This window comes from Theropithecus gelada, chromosome 4, assembly GCF_003255815.1.
Source record: "Theropithecus gelada isolate Dixy chromosome 4, Tgel_1.0, whole genome shotgun sequence".
Lineage (NCBI taxonomy): Eukaryota > Metazoa > Chordata > Mammalia > Primates > Cercopithecidae > Theropithecus > Theropithecus gelada.
Genome location: NC_037671.1, coordinates 104,449,944 through 104,473,671, shown reverse-complemented (window position 1 = coordinate 104,473,671; position 23,728 = coordinate 104,449,944). Strand labels below are relative to the sequence as shown.

The 23,728-nt window shown below is 41.8% G+C and overlaps 1 protein-coding gene across 1 annotated transcript in view; it reads left to right on the top strand.

The window, feature by feature from the left end:
- Window positions 1-23,371, top strand: part of PREP (prolyl endopeptidase) — a 134,535-nt gene extending 111,164 nt beyond the window's left edge. Inside the window, exons 11-15 of the mRNA XM_025383591.1 lie at window positions 13,956-14,092; window positions 17,320-17,414; window positions 20,271-20,402; window positions 20,931-21,087; window positions 22,640-23,371. Of these exons, the coding sequence (XP_025239376.1) occupies window positions 13,956-14,092; window positions 17,320-17,414; window positions 20,271-20,402; window positions 20,931-21,087; window positions 22,640-22,934 (816 nt within the window). The 3' untranslated portion in view covers window positions 22,935-23,371. The remainder of the gene's footprint in view (window positions 1-13,955; window positions 14,093-17,319; window positions 17,415-20,270; window positions 20,403-20,930; window positions 21,088-22,639) is intronic.
- Window positions 23,372-23,728: the final 357 nt, after the last annotated feature.

Genomic DNA, 23,728 nt, shown 5'->3' with positions numbered 1-23,728 from the left:
GTTGGGTTTTTATTATGCAGGTGCAATCTCATGCAGTAAATTACCATAACTAACCAGTTTAAGAGCCCATAAAGCTCCTCTGCCCTGGCATTGCTAAATTAATAGATTAACAGCTACACATAAGGAAAATGTCAGATGTTAAGTATTTTTCATTAGTAATAAGTTGGAAATTTGTGACCTCAAAAAGCTTATGTAATCTCTTAAGTGCCTCAACCAAAGTTAATTTTATCTTATTTTTCAAGTTACAAGCATTTTCAGGCAAGACTGTAGGCTGCTCTGTTTGTATAAATTTTTTTTTAATGAAACACCATTCAAACTACCTTTTCTGATACTTAACTGAAATATAGGGTCTAGTTTGGGCATTAATTTATGTATTAATCTAGCATGTTTTCTAAGCGCCTACTATCTTCTGGGTACCATGCTGGTTACGGAGGCAAATAGATGCACAGGCCTAGAACAGGGACACATGGGAGCACAATACAGTGCCATGGAGAGTTCAAGAGGGGCCCCCAGAGGAGCAGGGAGGGGATTGGCTGATTTCCTTTTTACAGTGGCTAAGAGCATGGAGCATGGAGCCAGAAAGCTTGGGTTCAAATTCTGACTCCATCATTTACGAGATGTATGACTTGGGTTCCTTACTTAACAATTTATCTGGGTTAGAATGACCCCAGCTGAAAAGTGGGAGTATTCATAGTACATCCCAGGGGGGGTTGGTTCCAGAACACTCTGTGGATACCAAAATCTGAGGATGTTCAAGTTCATTATATAAAATGGCACAGCATTTGCATACAGCCTATGGTCATCTTCCCACACACTTTAAATTATCTCTAGACTATGTATAATAGCTAATACAATGTAAACTCTATGTAAATAGTTGTTATACTATCCTGTTTTTTAAATTTTTAATTGTATTATTATTTTTTGTTGGGTTTAAAAAAATTTTTTCAATCCATAGTTGGTTGAATCTGCAGGTGTGAATCCTGTGGATATAGAGAGCCAACTGTATAGACCTCATATTTGGATTAAAATGAGAAAGAATTTTTTAAAGCCCTTAGACTAGGGCTTGCTTGATACATGGTAAGAACTAAATAAGTGTTAAACAAGTCAAGTAAAATAAATAATGTGAATTTTGACCAAAGTATGAACTAAAGAAAACTCTGTTGTGAAAAATATAGAAACTAACTGGCAGGTATTTTAACATTTGTTTTTAAATGTATGGAAACTTTAGTTGATAATTAGCTTGCAAGGTTCTGTCACTAAGTTCTGTCTCCAGAACCTTGGCTAACTTTTGTTTCTTTTGGTTTTGGTTGTTTTAACGTTTTCAGGTAAGGAATAACTTTCTAACAGAGAGGCTCCAAAATGCAATGAATGGCCATTTGTGCTGTTTTAAGTTTCTTTCTTGCTACTAGAAATATTTAAGCAAAGGATGAACCTGCCTGAGATGTAGCTTTGTGGGTGTCTGCATTGGGTAGGGGAGGAGGAGTTCAAACAAGTGAACTTCTAAGACCCAATAGATTTTTTTTTTTCAGTCGTGATTTGGTCTAGAAAGGCATGTGACATTGGGATTGGGGCTCTGGAGGTGTGAAACAGCAATATCGCTAGAGAGGCTGGTTGAAGTTGGGAAGAACTGAGAGAAGTTGAAGGCAGAGAGTGGAGAGCTTTAATTGCTGGTCTAAAACGTGGACTTGGGCTGGGTTTGGTGGTTCACACCAGCACTTTGGGAGGCCCAGGCAGGAGGATTGCTTGAGGCTAGCAGATTGAGACCATCCTGGGCAACATAATGAGACCCATGTCTCTATAAAAAATAAATAATTAGCTGCGTGTGGGGTGCATGCCTGAAGTCCTAGCTACTCAGGAGGCTGAGCCAGGAGGATGAGGATTGCTTTATATACATACATACATACATACATACATACATACACACACACACACGGACTTCATTTTGTAGAGAATGGAGAGGCATTTTTGAATGGGAGAGTGACTTAGATTAAAAAGGAGGTTTTAGATGGATTAATCTGGTAACAGGTGCCCAGATTGGAAGCAGGAGTCCTGGAAGCCAAGACCCTTGTGCAGGCAGGCAGGGATAAGATGGTGTGGGAGAGGCAGCTACAATGACTTTGAGCTTCAGACCTGAGGCAAGCTGGTATAGGTATTTGAGGATCAAAAAGAGAGTATTTAGCCCTCGGAGCAGGCTGCAGGGGCGGCCTGTGCAGCAGTGGCCCAGATCAAGTCTCGGGACCTTCGCGGTAAGAAGGAGGAGCTGCTCAAACAGCTAGACGACCTGAAGGTGGAGCAGTCCCAGCCGCGCGTCGCCACCAGCCCTCCAAGCTCTCTAAGATCGTGTCATCCGCAATTCCATTGCCCGTGTTCTTACCGTAATTAACCAGACTCAACACAAAGAAAACTTCAGGAAATTCTACAAGGGCAAGAAGTACAAGCCCCTGGACCTGCGGCCTGAGAAGACACGTGCCATGCGCCACTGGCCCAGCAAGCACGAGGAGAACCGGAAGACCAAGAAGCAGCCGCGGAAGGAGTGGCTGTACCCGCTGCGTAAGTACACAGTCAAGGCCTGAACGTCACATTGTCAAAAAAAGAGAACTGACTGAGGAAAACAAAAGAAAAGTGTGTATTTAATACGCAATTCTGTATTCATTCAACAAATATTTATTGAAGGCAAACAATGCAGAACTCATAACCCCCTGATGATGGATTCATCATGTGGTTCTCATGCAGGAGCAAAACACACAGCATATGCCTTTCATGTGCAGCCTAAATCCCATTGCAATGAGCCATGTTACGGGGCAGTTTCTGGCTGTACCAAAACAGAAGCTGCTTTCTCTGGGCCTCCGCGTGTAGCAGGGTTCCTTCACTTTTAATGAAAATGTCTGATTATGTGTCTTCATTGATTACAAAGAGATCAGACCAGTGGAACTGAAGATGGCTTTGATGTTCTACGATGAAGTCAGATTTATTCATCATAGCCCTGTGTATCTTTCTACCTCAAAACACCGGGTTACCGCTGAAATCCAAATAAACTTATCAAAGTGCCATAGCACGAGATCCAGCTGTGCCTCCATCACTGCCCTTCTTTCCTTGTGTTCAGAACTTCTACTTTCTATTTCGCTTTTGGCTTCACAGTTTGAGACTGGGAAAAGGCGTATTATTCCAAAAAAACAGATGGTTGAGCCTTAGAAAGCTGCTGAATTTCTGCAGAGATGATCGGTATAGCACTTAGCACATTATTGGTGCTCAAGAAAGTTAAAACAGATTTTAAATAGACAGACTTTGCTGTTATTGAGGTATCCTAAGGGAGCTTTTAAATCCCCAGTGTTACCAAAATGACCAGCCATCCTTGGAAAAACTAAAGCAGTCTGGAATAGGCTTTCCTTCTATATTTTCCACCCAAAGATGACTCGAACTCTTCTCCACTCCCCAAAAGTTAAATGCCTGGAACATAGACAAGATGACAACCTTCTAATGCCAGGCTAGCATTTTTCACCTTAGTACAGCACAGAAACATGTAGTGCCTCCCTCTAAGTCCTGGGAAGTTCTTCATATGCTCATTTTACAGGGTAACTGAAGCACAGAGGTTGCCTGCCTACAGCCCAGTTCTTTTGGTAATGGAATGTCTTTTTCCTCTGCGTGCTGCCTGTGGACTCAGAGCAGTTCTGCTCCTTGTCAGATTTATTTGGCACATGTAGCACAGACCACACAAGTGGCCCCTGTCAACTCTGATAGAAAGGGGGAGCTCAACACCCTTTTATGAACATTCTCCTTTAAACCTGTCAGGCTCTAAAATTAGGCAGGAGTTGCTATCACCAGACATTCTTCTGTGTGAAGGGACTGCCCTTTGCAGCCTACCTTTCATCTTTCATAGATGAGCACATCCCATGACTGGCGATAGTGGGAGTCCTGGCATTTGCCTCAGATAGCACAGTATCTGAACTGGATCAAATGTGTTACTGAAGATTGTTTTCAGGAACCTAACTGATTGCACATTCGCATGTCTTAACACAATTGATTTTATGACTCAATGTGTGCATCCCAAGGAGAATAATTTCAAGAGAGATAGGTGATCTTTGCACAACTAAGGTCATTCATTTGAAGGAACAGTAATGTGCCATTGATTTGTCATACTTCTCTTTTTTCTTTAAAGGAAGATATTCTTTTTTTTTTGAAACCAGATTTGCATGTTAAGGCAGCTAGATGTGTATTTAGTGATTGCCATCTTGTGCTAAAACATGCTTCCAGAGTTAAACTGCTTTATCATTGGTGATGCCTCTGGAAAGTTGTGCTTGACAACAGAGATGGGATTTCTGAAACTTTATACTTATGTACTTTATATAAATGTACATCATTTCTTCTTTTTTTTTAATAAAAAACATTCAGCTCAAGGATCTGTGAGTTCTTATCTGTTAAACAATTATTCTTAGAATATGGTTTTAAATGTGCAAAATCAGAAGCTGCTTTAAATTTAATTGATTACTTAAAAAGTTGGGATAGCTTTATGATTTGCTCAAGCGTTTTTTTCATTTGTGAAATGAATGGTGTCTGTTAAGCCTTAAAAAAATACTATTGAAATGGAATTTTTTTAGTAGAATGGCCATGGAAAGATGTAGTGGGATTTTTATTGCTTTAATAATCTGTCTTCAAGATGGTAACACTAATGACTGTGTGGAAAAGGATCATCTTTCTAAGCTGACTCATTTTGCTAAAATAGTAACAGCAGCCACTCTTGTATCTGGAATATCGCTTTTTAAATGCTTGAATGAGTCTCCTTTTTAAGAAAATAACGAAAACAGTCTGGGTGCGGTGGCTCACGTCTGTAATCCCAGCACTTTGGGAGGTTGAGGTGGACAGATCACTGAAGGTCAAGAGATCGAGACCAGCCTGGCCAACATGGTGAAACCCTGTCTCTACTAAAAATACCAAAATTACCCGGGCGTGGTGGTGCGCACCTGTATTCTCAACTGCTCAGGAGGCTGAGGCAGGAGAATCGCTTGAACCTAGGAGGCAGAGGCTGCAGTGAGCTGAGATCATGCCACTTCACTCCAGCCTGGGCAACAGAGCAAGATTCCGTCTCAAAAAAAAAAGCAAATAGCATTTCTGGCAGAATGATATTTGTCCCCTGGATTCCCTAGAGATGGGTGGTCATTGTCTTGGGGAAGAAAGAAATGAATGTGTTAAATCTATGCCAAAGGCTCTAACACTCAACATTTTGCATAATTGCACCCAATAAAGATATTTACAAGGAAGTAATAACTTGAAGTTAATTACTTTGTGATGTAGTAGGAAAAAAATACTGAACCAGGGACTTGAGAGACCTTGGTAGTAACTTGCCATAAGCTGGCAGTGTTGTCTTGTCAGGTATCTTTTTTTTTTTTTTTTTTTTTAAAGACAGAGTCTGGCTGTGTTGCCCAGGCTGGAGTGCAATGACGCAATCTCGGCTCACCGCAACTTCTGCCTCCTGGGTTCAAGAGATTCTCGTGCCTCAGCCTCCTGAATAGCTGGGGCTACAGGTGCCCTCCACCATAACTGGCTAAGTTCTGTATTTTTAGTAGACACTGGGTTTTGCCATGATGGCCAGGCTGGTCTTGAACTCCTGTCCTCAAGTGATCTGCCCGCCTTGGCCTCCCAAAGTTCTGGGATTGCAAGCATGAGTCACCACACCCAACCCTTGGCAGGTATCTTTATCTTCTTGACTCTTATTTTGTCATTTGTAAAATAAGAGAGGACTGCTAGCTGGATGAAAGCCCGGAGTGACAACCTCTCCTTATATCTGAAACTAAAATTTTAAAGTCCCAAAATTTACTGTTATTATCGTATATCCTCAGGGCTGAGAAAGAACTGACACCAGCTTTGTTTACCAGGTGGTACAGTCTTGTGACTGCTCCGAAAATACCCTTCTCAGCCCTCTATCAAGAATCAGTGTGGGCTTCATGAAGGGTGTGGTTCCTTACAGCCTTGTGGTGCTTAATGTTATTGGTTTGGGGTGTGGAATAATATTGTTATGCTGCTGTGTGTCTCCACAATGAAGAGTTCAAGTTTTTTGGTTTTTTTTTTTTTTTTTTTTTTTTTGAAGGAGAATTTTTATTAAGTACAGAAACTCAGCAGTATATATTTAACACAGTTTAGTGGCAAGTTCTTTGACCTCTGCCTTTTACCACTTGGCAATGTAAGCTGCAGATTTATGATCCCAGACATTGCCTCCCGGGTGACAGTGATCTCAGCATACCCATCATTGTAACTGGTCCTGGTAGTTTCCACCAGCTTAGCCAGAGCTCCTTTGTCTTCCCAGTTAACCTGTATGCAGGCAACACTGGTGCCGGTCTCCCTGTGGACTAGACGTCCCAGTCTGGCCGTTCCTGTATGACGTAGTAGGGAACCCCCTCTCATGAGACAGGGCAGATGGCAAGACAGCCTGCTGGAAAGGATCCATGTTGTGTGCAGTCACCACCAGTTGAGCCACCTTATTCTCCCACAAGGTAGTGACAGTGTTAACCGCTGCTCCAAGGACAGGTGGTCTCCAGTGGGGACCTCCCCTTTGCCGGCAGCTTTCTTCTCAGCCCAGGCCAGCAGCCATCGCTTCTTCTCTTGCTCTGTCTCTGGTCAGTACCTGTGGGCCAGCCTAGGCAGCTGAGTGCTGTTTTGCTGCCCAAGGCCTGGACGAACTGGTTTCTCATGAAGGAACTTTCAGCCATGTTTAGAGGACAGCCCTTTGTCACCGCAGCTGGATGTAGTGGGGCCGCTTGACAAAGGTGAGGTCTCTTGGGGTTGGATGTCCTGCAAGTGCCAACATTCTTGGGTCTCTCTCAGGTGATTCATCACCTTGGCTGCCTGCTTCTTCACAACAGGGCCTGAGGCCACCGTCTCCAGCTGCCCAAGATACCTACAGAGTCTAACGTTTAAAGATGAAGAAAATGAAATTAAGGAAAGCAGCTTTCTTAATTTACTGTGTAACTTTGGTCAGCCGCTGGCTGGCTCACTAATGCTTAGAACTAACTGTGGTTTTGAATCACTGTCGTAATGTTTGGTTTTATTTTCTGTGTCCCTCATGAAGGCTTCATATCAATATACTCCAAGATAGTCCCGCTTATGAGATCTTACCGGTGCTTCCAAAGACAATCTATCTGTTCATTGTGTATTCTTTGGTGGTGCTTGTAGTCTGTTAAGGTGAAAGGTGGTGCCAGGTCCAGGCTCCTTGTTGAACTAGATCTATTGTACAACCCATTTACTCTGCTGTTGACAAGAAGAAGGAAGACAGGGCCCTCTCTGCCTCACATGATGAGCTGTTAGCCCTGGAAGACAGACAGACTTTTCCTATTACTCAAGTGGGCATCTGTTAGATCCCATGTGAGCACTTTGTCTTCCTGTCCATTGAGGGTCTCATAAAAGCTTTGGCATCCCACTACAGAACTGTGTGCACAGTGGACACTCAAAGAATGGAGGTGTATTATCAGCTCTCTCATTGGTTACATTATGGGAAAAAGGAAAAGGAAGTAATTTTATTTACCTTGAACCTGAGTACTGTGGTAGCAATAAACTACCAAGTAAAGAAACAACACATGCATTTAAGCTTTGGCAACTGTTTACTTATCAAGCACTAATGGCTCTTATATATATGTATAAATGACATTTTATACGTTACTAATAATAGTTTAAGGTTCTAATATTCCTGCCACAACTCCACTGTAGCCGATGAGAGGAGTCAGGGAGACTGGTTGGTTGGTTGGTTCGTCATGATGCTAGTGAAGTAGAGAGCTCTGAGCTGGTTTGCCTATATAAATGACAGAGAAGACACTTGCTTGTGAAACCAAATGACCAAGTGGGTGCCTGAGTGTAGGGACCTTGGCACAAGATGATCCTGAGGGTTGAAAATAGGGTGGCTGAGAAGAGAGTGTTGCTATTAGCCCAAGTAAGAGGCCCATGGAGGAGCATGTATCTGGGCACATTGATTTGGAGATGTGGACAGGCCATCTACCACATGAGATCATGAACCCCCATAGCCTAGGCAACTTGACGGGCTTCTTAACCAGCCCCTCACAGGTGACTTCCAGGAAACACAACGTCTGGCTATGGCCCTGCAGATGTGGACATGGAGGTCCTTTGCATAGAGCAGATTGTTGGAGCTCTCTGAGATGGCAAAGAGGGAATTTGAAAAGAGAAAAGAGACAGCCAAGTATAGAAAATTGCAAAACAGGAGGAAGAGGAGGTAATAATGGATCAATTAGGAAGGTAGAAAAAGATTTCAAGGAACGTAAAAGAACCAGAGAAATACTCCACCCAGGAAGCCAAAGAAGCATTTGCCATATAGGGATTGAAAGGGATGAGGCCTGGAAAGGAACCATTCAATAATGTCATTTCTGAACAATGAGAGAAAGAGAAAGAACAGATTCTCCAATAAATGGTGTCTAATAGTTGGCCATTTGGGAAAAAGTAGATCCCAGACCATATGTAAACATAACATATAAATGTAAAAAATCAAGATGAAATTATAGACAAATTTTTATAACTTGGGGTCAAGAATGTTTTATAAGCTAGGAAGCTAAAAGGGAAATATTAACACCTTTTTGCATCTCAAGACACCACAGAGAAAGTTAAAAAAAAAAAACAACTGGTGGTGTACTGGGACAAAATATAAATAAAGCATGATAGAAAAAAGGTTACTACCCTTTAGTGTAAGATAAATTTCTGTAACCAGAAAGGAGAAGTAACAGAATAAAAGAGCAGGTATACTTTGTTCTCCAAGGACAAAATATAAAATGACAATGAAAATGTTTGCTAATAAAAAAATACAATAAGGAAATGGCAGTGTTTGCCTGTCAGACTAGTAAAAATTAAAATCCATTTTAACATCCACTACTGATGAGGTGTGGACACTTAGGCAGACATTGTCACTGGGCACCTAAGTTGTTCAGTCCTCTTTGAGAATATTTGGTCCAGATTTATTGAATTTTTGAGTGTATGTATACTTTGATTTAGCAGTCTCATGTCTAAGAATATATCATATAGAAATCATACCATGAGAATACCAGATTTATCTAGAAGGGGTTTATTGCATCATTAACAATCACAGAACATAAAGAATAACCTAAATATCAGTGAGAAAATGGTTTAATGTATGTGCATCCATAGAATGAAATATTAGGCAGCCATTTTTAAAAAGAGGTAAATCTGGGTGTTTTACTCTGAAAAGAATTCCATGATAAATTGCTATGTGAAGAGGGAGAATGAATCATAGCCCAATATTAGCCTGATCCCATTTATCACTATATAATAATAACCCCTATGTGTATTTGAACATGTAAATAGGTATGTCTCTATACACCCATGAAAATGTTGGGAAGGACATATACCAACAGGGTAGAGGCAGGGATGGAGAGGCAACGAGAAAGACAGAAACGTTCATTGATGACCTATGAAAGAGCAGGGATGGGGATGGGAATCAATGGGGTGGGAAAGTGGTGAGCTGTGAGTATGGGGTACTCGGGATTAATGATTAGGAAGATGGAGATGTAGCTTAAGAGGCAGACAGGGTGATACATAAGGTTTTGTTGGCTAGGACAGGAGAAATTTGAGTCTAGCTGTATGCCGAAGGGAAAAAATACAAAAAACAAAAACTAATAATTGAAAGAGCACAGTAGTAGTGGAGGCAGTGAGAAATGGAATCAAGACAGGGCGATCCTCCTTTCTCTGGGGTTGCAGAGACTGAATGAAGTTAGCAGAAACTTTACCAGGAGCTACAAGCAGATGGACCCTATGAGGGATAGGCAAGGCCAGAGGCAGAGAGTAGGGATGCAAATGGTGCTGTCAGAAATGGAAAAAAAAAAAAAAAAAGAAAGACATTGGAAACTACTCTTGAATTGATTTAAGTGGGGAAAGATGGAAGACATTGAGGAAGGAAAAGACGTAAGACGTAAGTTCAGAGCCAGCTGAGATCAAGTATTCATTTGTAATGAAGCAAGTTGCCATTTCCTGAGTGTCCAGCAGCCCAGGGGAGGAGAAGGAATCCCGTGGGTTTGGGTCAGAATTAGAGGAGTTCCAGACTTAGTGACATTTAAAGAGCTGCCCAGGGGTCCCAAGCTGGGCCAGGAAAGCCCAAGCAATGCTGACAGCCTGAGAGAATATAAAGAACTGAATGTCTTCATAAGAGTTTTTTTAAAAACCCAGGGGTAAGGAAATGACAGAAGTGGCAAAAGAGCAAGTTGGAGCCACAAGGGGGGTTGTCCTAGTTCCTTGCAGAAGAAATTCAGGCTCTAAGGGCCAAGGTGTAACCAAGGTGATGGGTGAGTATCGTGCTATTGGTTTGTCTCAGGAGACTCTTAAGTCCCATGAGGGCAGGAATTATGCATCTCGCCTTCTTTACATCAGGGCTGAGTGCAGTCCCTGGCACATAAGAGACACACAGCAAACATTGGAGGGAACCAGCAGCTAGGGTAGGGTGGAAACTAAGGTCTTGGTGTTGAGGCATTCAGGCATCTCTAAGGTGAGGATGCTGGGCAGGCTTCACTGTTAGTCACTGAGGGAAATCACAGGAGACCCAGGTAAAGAGAAGTATAGAGACTTGTATTAAAATGATCAAGAATTCTGGGAAAACTTCTGGTTTTAGTTGGTATTAATTTGTGTCCCTTACAAAAAAACAGTTCATATAAAAAGCCCTCAAGAACCAGGTAGACCTTTTAGGTTTGTTAGTTTTCATTGACATAATTTATAGTGACCCATTTATATTTCTCCAAGTCGCAATTCCCTAACAAGATGGCTCCTCATATCCGAGGGAAGGATGAGAGCTACATACACTCGCTCTTTGTCCTGGAAAACCTGGGATTTGCAAGTGAATTTCATAATCAAATCTAGATCAAATGTTTCCAGTCAAGCTGGTGCCCACTAGCAAATGACAGACTCTCCTACTGATAAAAAAAAAAAAGTTCCCAGTCTCTTCACATACTCCTTTCTTCATGGGTTTTGTTTTTTGTTTTTTTTTTTTTGAGACAGAGTTTCACTTAGGCTGGAGTGCAATGGCCAGATCTCTGCTCACCGCAACCCCCACCTCCCGGATTCAGGCAATTCTCCTGCCTCAGTCTCCTGAAGTAGCTGGGATTACAGGTGCCCACCACCACGCCCAGCTAATTTTTTTGTATTTTTAGTTGAGATGGTGTTTCCCCATGTTGGCCAGCTTGGTCTTGAACTCCTGACCTCAGGTGATGCTCCTGCCTTGTCCTCCCGAAGTGCGGGGATTACAGGTGTGAGCCACCCCGCCCGGCCTTTTCTTCATGTTTTGTTGTTATGGTTTTTTTTTGGAGACAGAGCCTCACTCTGTCACCCAGGCTGGAGTGCAGTGGCACCATCTCAGCTCACTGCAACCTCCGCCTCCCGGGTTCAAGCTATTCTTCTGCCTCAGCCTCCTGAGTAGCTGAGATTACAGGCACGCGCCACCACACCCAGCTAATGTTTGTGTTTTTAGTAGGGACAGCGTTTTGCCATGTCATGTTGTCTAGGCTGGTCTCGCTGGGGGTAGTTGGAGGGAATTTGATTTTTTGAACTTCAGGTTTTATCGTGAGATTTCAGCAGTTCAGTCACATATGCAAGCTCCACTTCTAATTCTCGTTCTTTTGCTATTTCCACCACATAATGCAGTGACTTCCTCCATTGAAATCTTGAACCCTTTGGAATCATCCGTGAGCGTTACAATCACTTCTTTCAAACTCCTGTTAATGCGGATATTCTGACCTCCTCCCTTGAATCATGAATGTTCTTCATGGTGTCTAGAATGGTAAATCCTTTCTAGAAGGTTTTCAATTTACTTTACCCAGATCCATCAGAGGAATGTATGTCAACTATAGCCTTATTTGCTTTATTGTGGTTGTCTGGAACCAAAAACTCAGTATATTTCCGAGGTATGCCTGTATGTTTATTTCAAGACTAAAATACAGAAACTTCCTGTAAGGAGTTTTCTTGCCCACAGTGAAGTCATCTTCACAGTGTTCTTTCATTTTGGACTGCATTCAAAATATTGTTTTTAACATTAGAACCACACCAACTTAAAGCTTGGATATATTTCTGCAACTACGGGGATAATGGGAACTTTGTGCTTTCAGTGGCATTCTCCAAGGATGCCTTTGTCCTGGAGTCAGATAAGTGAGTTGCAGGCTGGCTTTCAGGTACTAGATATCTTACAGGTGGTAGCAAGAAAAGTGAGATGGGAGGAGGAAGTTGAATTGTCATGAAGCATCAAGAGATAGAGCACTTTGGGAATGATGGAGGGTCTGAGAGTCAGTTAGCCGGGATGAAGAGTGTATCAGTCCAGCTGGCTGCATGAAGACCAAGGTACATGAGAAGGGGTCAGCCTGGGGAGAATTGAGCTGCATCTGGATTTGAAACTAGATGAGAAGCTGGGGGTAGTTGGAGGGAATTTGAGTTTTTGAACAGATGATTCAGTGAAGGTAGCCTCATGTGAGATGGTTTGCTCGCTCGCTCATTGATGCTGTTGCCTCTGTGGGTATAGTGCTCTGAATTCTAACTCTTGAGTTGAAGGCTATGTATTTTAGCTCACTAATCCCAGCCAGTCCCTTGGAACTCGTTCCTCTTACTCCGTGTTTACTTGTACCTACCCACACAGTTACATTCTATTGGTGGCTGCTAACTGGCACTAAATAACTTTAAATAAAACTGTATTCCCTCTGATAATTTTGAACTCTGAAGAGTATTCTCCATGATTCCTCAGATGCCAAATTTAAATGTATCTCTCAGTATTTCTCTGTAGAGTCCGAAACAAATGCTTTTTATATTACTGTTTCTTGGCAGGTTTCAGAAAACTACCAGATTGCAGGCATTTATCACGGTCCTCTAAACTCCTATCTCTAAATCTGCATCCCTGCCCATTCTCCCCCTCCACACACCTCCCCCACCCCCCATGGTTATTTCTATGGACTTTGTGGCAACTTTGCGCAACAGAACTGCTACCTTAAAAAGTTATGGATAAAATATGGCTCCAGGTCACATGAAGTGTAAAGGCTTATGCCCATGACTGGAACATAAGGTCAACAAGATGATTCCAAACTGGGGCACTTTCCAGGGGTTGTTTGGGGGTAAAAACACCATGTTTACACAAAGAGAAAGCTATTCACAGCTTTCCTTTCGGGAAAAAAAGCATTATCAGCTTTTTGCGGCTTATTTATTCTATGGCTTATCAGTTGACTAACTTTTAATGTTCCCTTCCTTATGCCTTTTTTTTTAAATCCTTTATCCAAAAGGATATGGAGATGTTGACTTGAACTTGCCAGAGGTAGCCCAGATTCAAGAAGGCTTTATGAACCTTAATTATCAATAGTGGAGAGAAGGGTCTTTGTTTAACCAGGAATAATAGGATTTCTATGTTTTTCCTCATCAACTTTCTAAGCTAATAAGTTTTGTTGCTGCTAGCATTTGTTTAGTAGTTCAGCATAGAAAAATGATGTCGAGCATCTTAACATTTAGAGAGGAAGTTGAATATGAAATTTGTTTTCTGGAATATAAGCCTCACTAGATTGAGTTGCTTGGCAGGATGGCAAATCTGCCCCTCCCAGCACTGAGAGGGATGAGAAGGAGCAGAGAATGGAAAGCCTGTTTTCTGTGTGCCTCAGGAAGGTCTGGAGAGGTGGGCACAACGGCCACATGTGGGGATGCAGAATTGAGGCTGGGAGAGGATAAATGATATGTGAAGGGCATCCTGCAAGACAGTTGTGGAATAAGAATTCCTAATGCAGGTCTCCCTGTTTTCAAATGCAGGCTCTTTAAACTGCTCTACATTCTCTCCATAAAAACTGAAAGATGCTTCACCAAATAGCCCTTTAGAGGAGCTAGGTTTTCATTGTGCTACTGTACATCATAAAGAGAGAATTTACTATCTTTCCCATTTAAAGGCATGCAGTATTTACTAAGTAATGCTAAATCTTATATTCTGCTTTCTTATGTTCTAGATTTTCTACCCTAGCAAGGATGGTACGAAGATTCCAATGTTCATTGTGCATAAAAAAGGCATAAAATTGGATGGCTCTCATCCCGCTTTCTTATATGGCTATGGCGGCTTCAACATATCCATCACACCCAACTACAGGTGAGCTCAGAACACACTCAGAGTGCTAGTCTTTGATCTTTTCCATATAGTGGAAACAAACCAGAGTGCTCTACTAAATCAACTTTCTAAAACACATTACTGGCCAGGCGTGGTGGTTCACACCTATAATGGGAGGCTAAGGCGGGCTGATCACCTGAGGTCAGGAGTTCAAGACCAGCCGGGCCAACGTAGTGAAACCCCGTATCTACTAAAAATATCAAAAATATTAGCTGGACGTGGTGGTGGATGCCTGTAATCCCAGCTACTCGGGAGGCTAAGGCAGGAGAATAATCACTTGAACCCAGGAGGCAGAGGTTGCAGTGAGCCAAGATCACACCACTGCACTCCAGCCTGGGCAACAAGAACGAAACTCTATCTCAAATAAAATACAGTTCTGCAAAATTCTTGCTGCTTGTTTTCATAGATGGGCAGGATTATGTGTTAATTATCTGAATTTTTGACCAGGAATTGAAGAATCATTTACAAGCTAATTTTGAAAAACAACCAAAAATGTCCTCAGTGTAATAGGTTGTTTGGGAACTGGATGGGGAGGCTATGGCTGCATGACTACAGAAGATTAGTATTAATCGAGGTCTTAAAGGAAGCTCCTTTCTTCAGTGTTTGTCATTTGCTGCCACCACACTACCTTCAGTATTCTCTTCAGAGGGAATGATTTCTTAGCTGATGATATTTTTCAACAGCAGAGTCTTAAAATAGACTGTCTTAACGTTCAGCCATAAATGTTTTCTGTGTACTCTGTTACATCATCTATTTTAGACTGTTGTGTGCTGTTTCTGTGATTATTTCCCAGATAACTACGTTCAGGGAGAAAATTCTACATCTATATGTTTGCGATTGTTGGTATAAATATCTTCTGTTATTTGCAAACTTGATTTTAATATCCCATTGCTAGTATAAAATGGAATTTGCTTTGAGCACTTTTAATAAAAACAAGGAGGTTCCCACCAGCAAGACTAGCTTTGAGCCAACTTCTAAATAGAACCCCATATGAAATCTGATTCACAGATTCATCCAGGATCTTTTCTGTTTGGGAAGAGATTCATGGACTGGTGACTACCAGGACATAAATTCAGAATAGATTCAACCATCTGTCCCGAAGTTGAATACAAGAACACTGGTACTTTGTTTTGAGCACTCGATATCTGTAGCAGCTCATTATTTTAGATTTAATGAAGTATGAAATATGATGCCTGCCCTCAAGTGATTTATAATGAAATTGTGGACCTCAAATAACTGGCTGAAGAGTTAGCATTTATCCTTTTGTTAGCAAGGAGCTGATGGGAGGCTTTGTGTACAATCACGATGTAGAACAGTATTTTCGAAAGATATATGTGGCATCATCATATGAGCAAATGAAGGGAAACTAGTTAGAAAAGTGTCATAACGGTTGCTGTTCATTCATTCTATACTGACAGCTCCATATACCAGGCAACATTCCAGATATGGGGACTTCCCATCTCTTTCCAGTTTCCCAGGCAACAAGATTTGTTATGATTGTAATAACAAATATGTAATATTAACACATTGATATCTGTGTGTTAATATTACATGCCATATTATTCTCTAACATTATTAGTCTAAGAATGCAAGCCTCAGGTAGAGCAACCTTGCCACTTGAAAAAAAATAATTAAAAAGACAATAAATGTTGGGGTGTATTATATTAACCTAATCCTTATATCACTCGAAGTATTAAAATGCAGGCTTCAGTTTTACCTCACAGCGATGCTCGAGTTTGGGGCAGTGAACACGTGCTTCATCAGTGGACAATGAGTCACCTCGAGCCCCATTCCCTGGGTCCCAGCAGGTGGGCCAGGATCAAGACAACACTGATTCCCAAGTGGATCTACTGTAGCTAAAACCACTTGTCTTTGTTCATTTGGGCAACAAGCATTTATTAAGCCTGCCCCGTTGGGATTCAAGAGATGAGTCCTGGGGCCATTTTCATCCCAGAACCCAGTGCATGTAATAATAGTCTCAGGAGAGACCATCAGAGATGCATGAAAATCTTGGAGAGGACCAAGTGATCAAACATCAGTTTGGCTAATAAGGTGTGGTTGGATGGCCTGATACATCTACCCTAACTCATCTGACCTTTCCTGTTCATCCTCAATACGCAGGAAATTAGCATTCAAACCATTGAGAGCCTTCAGTATATAGAAGCCCATGGTTTCCCCAGTTACTAAAAGAGTGACACAGTTCTCCGAAATAGTTCTCAAAGCACAGTTAATTTTAATTAACAGCATGTCACTCAGTACTTTTAGGGTCACCATGGAAAGAGAAGAGGGAAACAAAATCCAAATTTTCCAAAGGATTGAATGCTGTTTCCTAGAGGGTTTGTGCTGTAGTTTCTTCTGCTTATCTTTAGAAAATATTCTCCAGCCCTGATAACTCTATTCCTGATCTCCTTTACCTCTTGCACACCCTGTGTTGGCTAATTTACCATAGACATTTCTGTAGAACTGGAAAACATGTTTAAAAATCCATGTTCCAGAAAAAGCTTTTTCTTTTTTCCAACTTAAACAGTTTAGAGAAAGTTAACTCAAAAAATGATAAAAGGGACTATTATCATGTCCTCCTGTGAGCCCAGCACCATTCATGCCTGGGCTGGCAGTGTTTTGTTTTTTTCTCTGTTTATATTATGAATTGTGTAGTGAAATATTTATCAATGTAGAAAAAGAAGACACTGAATGCTCATGAAAACATATTAGCTTTGCCTGAGCGCAGTGGTTCATGCCTGTAATGCCAGCACTTTGGGAGGCCAGAGCAGGCGGATCACTTGAGGTCAGGAATTCAAGACCAGCCTGGCCAACTTGGCAAAACCCCGTCTCTACTGAAAATACAAAAATTAGCCAGGCATGGTGTCATACACCTATAATTCCAGCTACTCAGGAGGCTGAGGCTGGAGGATCACTTGAGTCTGGAAGATGGAGGTTGCAGTGAGTCATGTTTGTGTCACTGCACTCCAGCCTGGGTGACAGAGTGAGACTCTGTCTCAGAAAATATGTATATATATTAGCTTTGCAGTTAAGTATTAATAGGAAGTTACGTATTTTTCACTTTAGTCAAGCAATAAAAGAAATGTCAAGCTCCTATTTTGATGATATTACTCAGAGTGTTGTTGGGCATACACTTTTTTGAGATAGAGAGAGAGTATGGTCTTCACTAGGCAGTTAATGGAAGGTTAACTGTTTTTACTGCTTCTCAGTGTTTCCAGGCTTATTTTTGTGAGACACATGGGCGGTATCCTGGCAGTGGCCAACATCAGAGGAGGTGGCGAATATGGAGAGACGTGGCATAAAGGTGAGGTGTTTTCTCTACAGAAACACAAGTCTGACATAATCAAAGCTAGGGTTGTGCTCATCCCTCCTGTGTGAATGAGCTGAGGGGGTTAGAAGCAGGAAAGCTTTTTGGCTAGATGAATGAAAAACAAGGATATTATCAGACACATTTAGGCACCAACCCCCCTTAAAAACAACTCACTCTTTTCAGATTTTATTTTCTTTTGTTACAATAAATGAAGTACATATTTTTCAGAAGCATTCCCTGTTATTTTGGGGCTTAACTCATAGGTTGTGTTTTTAATTATCACTGTCAGGAGTGAATCTTGGAGAGCTTTTTGGTATTTATTCTGTCTCCTGTTAGCCTTGTTTTTATAGTTTAGCATGAGTTGACTGTCTTGAAACAGAAGTCAAGGCAGGTCATTTTCTCTTAAGAGAAAGGAGCAATCTTGGAGCTTTCTGTTCCCAGTGTGGGCATCCTCCTGCTGGATTTCTCAGATCCTCCCGGCATTGCTGAGAAATCGCATCCTCCTAGCATTGCTGCTGTGACTCTATTGTGCGTGAGTTTTAGACATAAAAACAGTGATTTTTCTTTTCTAGTTTTATTCCATCTCCATTCTCTGGCCTCCTGAAGCATGTATTGTAGCTGATTGACTAATACCTAACTTTATACCCCAGATGGTCACAATTTTTTTGAATGATCGTATTTTAAAACCACATCTCTTCCACTTCTTTCTATGTGGAGCACCCCTCACCCAGGCTTTTGTGTATCTGAAATTGAATTCATAGACTAACCAGTGGTCTGAAGAGGTTCTTCACTTGTCTTGGTCATGTGTCTTTAGGGGAGGGAGGACACGGGAAAGCACCTTCCCCTCCACCAGCTCTGTGCTTCCCCCAATCTTGACACCAGCATGGCCCCCAGTGCTTGGGGTTGGTCAGCAGCTCTACGTGAGAGGCATCTCCTCAGTATCAGAGACCACCCTTCAGATACCTGTACCTCCCTTCTGTTTCCTACGCCATCCCAAACCTGAGGCTCCGGAATTTTTTTGCATCAAATCAAATCAGCAAACATGATTGGATAAACCTATAAAGAGATTCCCATAAGAACCTGTTAGGTACTGTATGCAAGAAAGGCTTAGGCCTGACCCCTGGGCATCTAACATGCACCCCAGGGGCTGACAGCAGACTTCTCAAGTGCACCTTAGTGAAAGTGAGTGCCCCTGGCTGGCCATCTGGTCCACCATTGCCAGGTATCATCCCCAGAAACTACTGACTGTTACTATCTTTGAAACTGCAAAGAATTCATTGCATAATGTTGAGCTGATACTAGATTTTACACTAAAATCATACTGTGAAACTGATATTAAAAGATGAGTGATAAGAGGATAAAATTTCTGTATACCATATGTGTGATTTACATCCCAAATATGTGTGCTAATTCTGAACCCCTTGACTCACCTGATTTCCTATTTAAGTTGTATGTAGTTTATGTACCATACCCCCTACTCATGGTCCCCTGATCCTGGGATCCTCTCCTGAAAGAACTGGATTCTTCTCCAGAAAACCCCTTTGGTCATCAGATGTCCACCATGCTCTGATAGGGAAGAGTAACTTTACTCCTGGTCTGCTCTCTCATTCTTTTATTAATTAGAACCAAGTTATTTTCCAGTCTTGGGACTAAGGCTAACAGTAGACTATGTTTAGACTGATTTATAAACTTCCTCAAAATTTAGGCCATGATGAAAGGACCAGAAATAGACCTTTTCCAGTTATAGCCTAGGATATAACACTGGTAAATCTGAATTCCGTTCTGTTAATTGACTTTAAAATTTAATGCTCTTTTTAAAATATAGTCATATACCCAAAATACTGTTATTCCTGGTAACTAAGTAATCCTAGCTATTCTAAATTCACTGGTAATTTCTTACTGAAATCTTAACATTTGTTTTGATATGAAAAACATTTCAGTAGCACTGCTTTGTCTTTAATTAAATTTCAGCAGAAGTGGTTAATCTCAAATATCTAATTAGATCTGTGTCTGGTCTTTGTTCATTTCAAAGGCAGTGATTTCAGACATCTATCCCTTTGAGGACATGCTTTTGACTTTTGGCCTTTACTTATAGATATTTCATGGCCCTGTAAATGTTTCTCCAAGTAATTTGTTTGGTTTAATACACTGGAATGATTTGCAGATGATAAAGCCCAGATTCTCTGGGGAAATGTTGAAGATCTTTCATTCTGGAATTGAGAAACCATAATGTGATGCTCTGCGGCAGCACTGCCTCACCACCCAATTCCTGCTGGTTCTTTCCATTAACAACCGAGAGCAAGACTGGGGAATTTCTTTCTCCCCATCCCTGACCATGTCAGACTCCTGCAGAGGTGGGGTGGGAAGCGTGCCTCTGCAGAGCACTTCCACCTCCATCTTTGCAGGGAGGGGAGGCACGAGCACTCCCACGGCCAGCTCCGACTCGGGTGCCGGGTGCAACCCAGAGGACTAAACACTGCTGCAGGTCTTGCTTTATACTTGTAAGTTCAGCTTCCCAAAATACAGGTTCCTTGTGATGCCATGCTGCTATCCTTTCATTATCATGCTTCTCTTAGAACCAACCATCTGTTCCCTTTGGGGCGTTTCCTGTTTAAGTTCTAGAGGCTTTTAGAAAAATACAGATCCACCATATGGATTAGCATTGTGGTATTGATGATATATTTCCACAGTGCATAACAGAACTTAAATTGAGGCTTTTTTTTAAATGCAGTGTTAACCTATGGTTTTTAAGTTAATCAGTAGTTGAAACTGTGCCCTATCATTTGAATTCCCTTTAAACTGATTTTTATGTTTTGTTAATTAACTTTCTTCCACTTTGGCACATTGTAGGTGGTATCTTGGCCAACAAACAGAACTGCTTTGATGACTTTCAGTGCGCTGCCGAGTATCTGATCAAGGAAGGTTACACATCTCCCAAGAGGCTGACTATTAATGGAGGTTCAAATGGAGGTCTCTTAGTGGGTAAGTACTGGATTTTATTCATTGTACTTACTAGTTAGCCCTCTTGGGGTTTTCAGATACACCATCTGTAGGCAGCTCTTGATTTACTTTGTGGATAGGACCACAAAGTGGCATAAGGAGAGCAAAACCTATTTGTACCATTTGTATTTGGGCATCTGATAAATGACATACAAAGAGACCCTATTCTGCCTTGGGCAGGTCCTGAGATCTTGAACAAGTCCCTTAATCTCCCTTATCACTGTGAAAGCAAGTGGGGATGGGAGGAGGGGATACAGGGTTTCCAGAAAATCCTCAAGCTTTTCAACATTCGCTTTGGGGAGTAACGCTCTATTACTGATGAGAATCCCCACGCCTCTGACAGATATCGGAGAGGGTGGGGAGCTTTGGGGCCTTTGGGCAGGTGATTTCTGATGGTTTCCTCCTATGCTCTGAGGATAAATGCAACCAGGGCTCTGGAAGCTTGTAAGTATTGCCTTGCTTTGTTTAATGATAGACTGCCTCCCTTTTCTTTCTACCTTGGGTTTTTAGCTGCTTGTGCAAATCAGAGACCTGACCTGTTTGGTTGTGTTATTGCCCAAGTTGGAGTAATGGACATGCTGAAGTTTCATAAATACACCATCGGCCATGCTTGGACCACTGATTATGGGTGCTCGGACAGCAAACAACACTTTGAATGGCTTGTCAAGTAAGGTTTTATTGACATATATATGTTGTTAGTGGTTTAATGTAAAGTTGAACACAGTGACCACAGGATTAGTGCTTCAGCCTTGTCACCTTCAGTGCCTTGCATTTGCATAAAATCTACTGGAGAAGACATAGGAATACCTACTTGTCTGTCTTGTTTTATTATAGTCTTTAACAAAAGCAACAAACTACAAAAATGTGGTAGGAGAGAATTCTACAGATGGCCTCCCAAGATTCCTACCCTTGTTATTCAGACACTTATCTAGGTACTGCTTGCTGTGAGGGAGCAGGATATTAATCTGCTGCTCTTTGGAGTACCTGAGGGGTCCCAAATCATGCAAACCCTTAAAGGCTGAGCACATTCTCTGGCTAGAGTCAGGGATGCAGCAAAAAGGGAGGTCAAAGAAATTGGAAGCATATAAAGGATTCAGCCTGCCATTGCCGGCTTTGACGATGGAGGAAGCGGGACCTCTAGAACTTTTGAGCAACCCCTAACCAACAGCCATCAAGGAAACAGGACCTAAGTCCCACAGCTGCACACAACTGAATTCTGCCAACATCCCAAGACTGCAAGTAGGTTTTTTCCAGAGTTTCCCCGTAAGAGTCCAACCAGTCAACACCTTGACTTTGACCTTGGGAGACCCAGAGCAGAGAACCCAGCTGAGCCAACTGAGACTTACAGAACTGTGAGATAAGAAGTCTGTGATGTTTCATGCTGTTAAATTTGTGGTAATTTGTTACTGTAGCAATCAAAAGGTATTATTATACTTTATATCCATATATGGGATCTCCTTTTCTAAGTTAAGCAAAAAATATATGCTCCTGAAATGGTAGGTCAAAAATAGGGGAAGAGGGTGTTGAGTATGGTGGGTCACACCTGTGATCCCAGCACTTTAGGAGGCCAAGATAGGCAGATCACTTGAGCTTAGGAGTTCAAGACCAAGTCGTTCATGGGCAATGTGGTGAAACACTGTCTCTAAAAAATTAGCTGGGCATAGTGGTGCATGTCTGTAGTTCCAGCTACTCGGGAGGCTGAGATGGAAGGATGGCTTGAGCCTGGGAGACAGAGGTTGCAGTGAGCCAGGATCACACCACTGCATTCCAAGACCCTGTCTCAAAAAAAAAAAAAAAAAGGAATATATTCAAGTACAGTTAAACTTCTTTTATGCTCAGTATAGCTACACGTTTGAAACATTACTGAAATCCTATACAACTTCCCTCGTATCCTGCAACCACTATGCTGATAACAATGAGTAAACAGACATTAAAACTTCTTTTTGACAGTAAGCGTGCCTATGATTTGCGTTGTTTCAGCAGCCCTGTGAGATTCCTTCTTACAGTCTTTCAAAGTTGGAGCCACATAAGTGACACAGCTCCCCAGTTTCCAGGAACCCTTGCCAGTCATGGCCTAAATGGTAATGCAAGCACAGTCTGTGGTAGTCACTCACATACTAGTTAACTACACTCCTCATTGCTAGTAAACTACCTACGTCCCTGTGCCATAAAACTCCACTGTTGCTCTCCAGCCTCACAAAGGCGTTTTTGCCTTCCAGATACTCTCCATTGCATAACGTGAAGTTACCAGAAGCAGATGACATCCAGTACCCGTCCATGCTGCTCCTCACTGCTGACCATGATGACCGTGTGGTCCCTCTTCACTCCCTGAAGTTCATCGCCACCCTTCAGTACATCGTGGGCCGCAGCAGGAAGCAAAGCAACCCCCTGCTTATCCACGTGGACACCAAGGCGGGCCATGGGGCAGGGAAGCCCACAGCCAAAGTGATAGAGGAAGTCTCAGACATGTTTGCGTTCATAGCGCGGTGCCTGAACATCGACTGGATTCCATAAACAGTTTCCTGCTTCCTCCTGGCAACGACAGAAAACCTCAAGGGCTTTCCCACGTTCAAACCGAGAAACCACTGGGCATAATGCTTCCCCACGGGAACATTATTCCTGCACTCACAGACTACAATTGAACAGAACTGCTGTGGGAATTTTATCTTTTTTAGGCTTCTCCTTTTTAGCAAGCCCTTGACGTTTCTTTTTCCACCCAGTCTAGGCACATGTGGTTTTTTGTTTTTTTTTTAAAAAAGGCATGTTTGGATAAATAGCTAAATGGCAACAAACACATTGTGAATATTAGATTGCTGAATTAAAGATCATAGTCGGGCACACTTATATATAACACCTCAGCGAAATTTGCTTCTATATCCATAACCTCTATATCTTTAAATAAATGTGAGAAATGTTCTCATGGAGAAGACTTCTTTGCAACAATAATAAATGTTATTTAAGAATGACAGGCTTTACTTCCGGTTTCTTCATATTGAGGGGCAAACTCCAGAAGTGGAGTTTTCTGTGAGAATAAAGCATTTCACCTTTCTGCAACAAGTTACTTTCCAAGCAGTGAAGTCATAGAATGTCTGTTAGCTTTGAAAATAAGTTGTTCAGCCACTCCATCTCCCTTGTTAGAGGTGATGAAGCTGTCAGAGGGGGTTCACTGTCATAAACACTAACCACTTAGTTGGGTAAAAATCTGATCTGGGGATCTTTTGGTTTGGATGCCTCCTTTCAAAAATCACTGGACTGGAAAATTCAGATTATTCACCTATTTGTCTGTGTATTGATTTGTTTACAAAGTA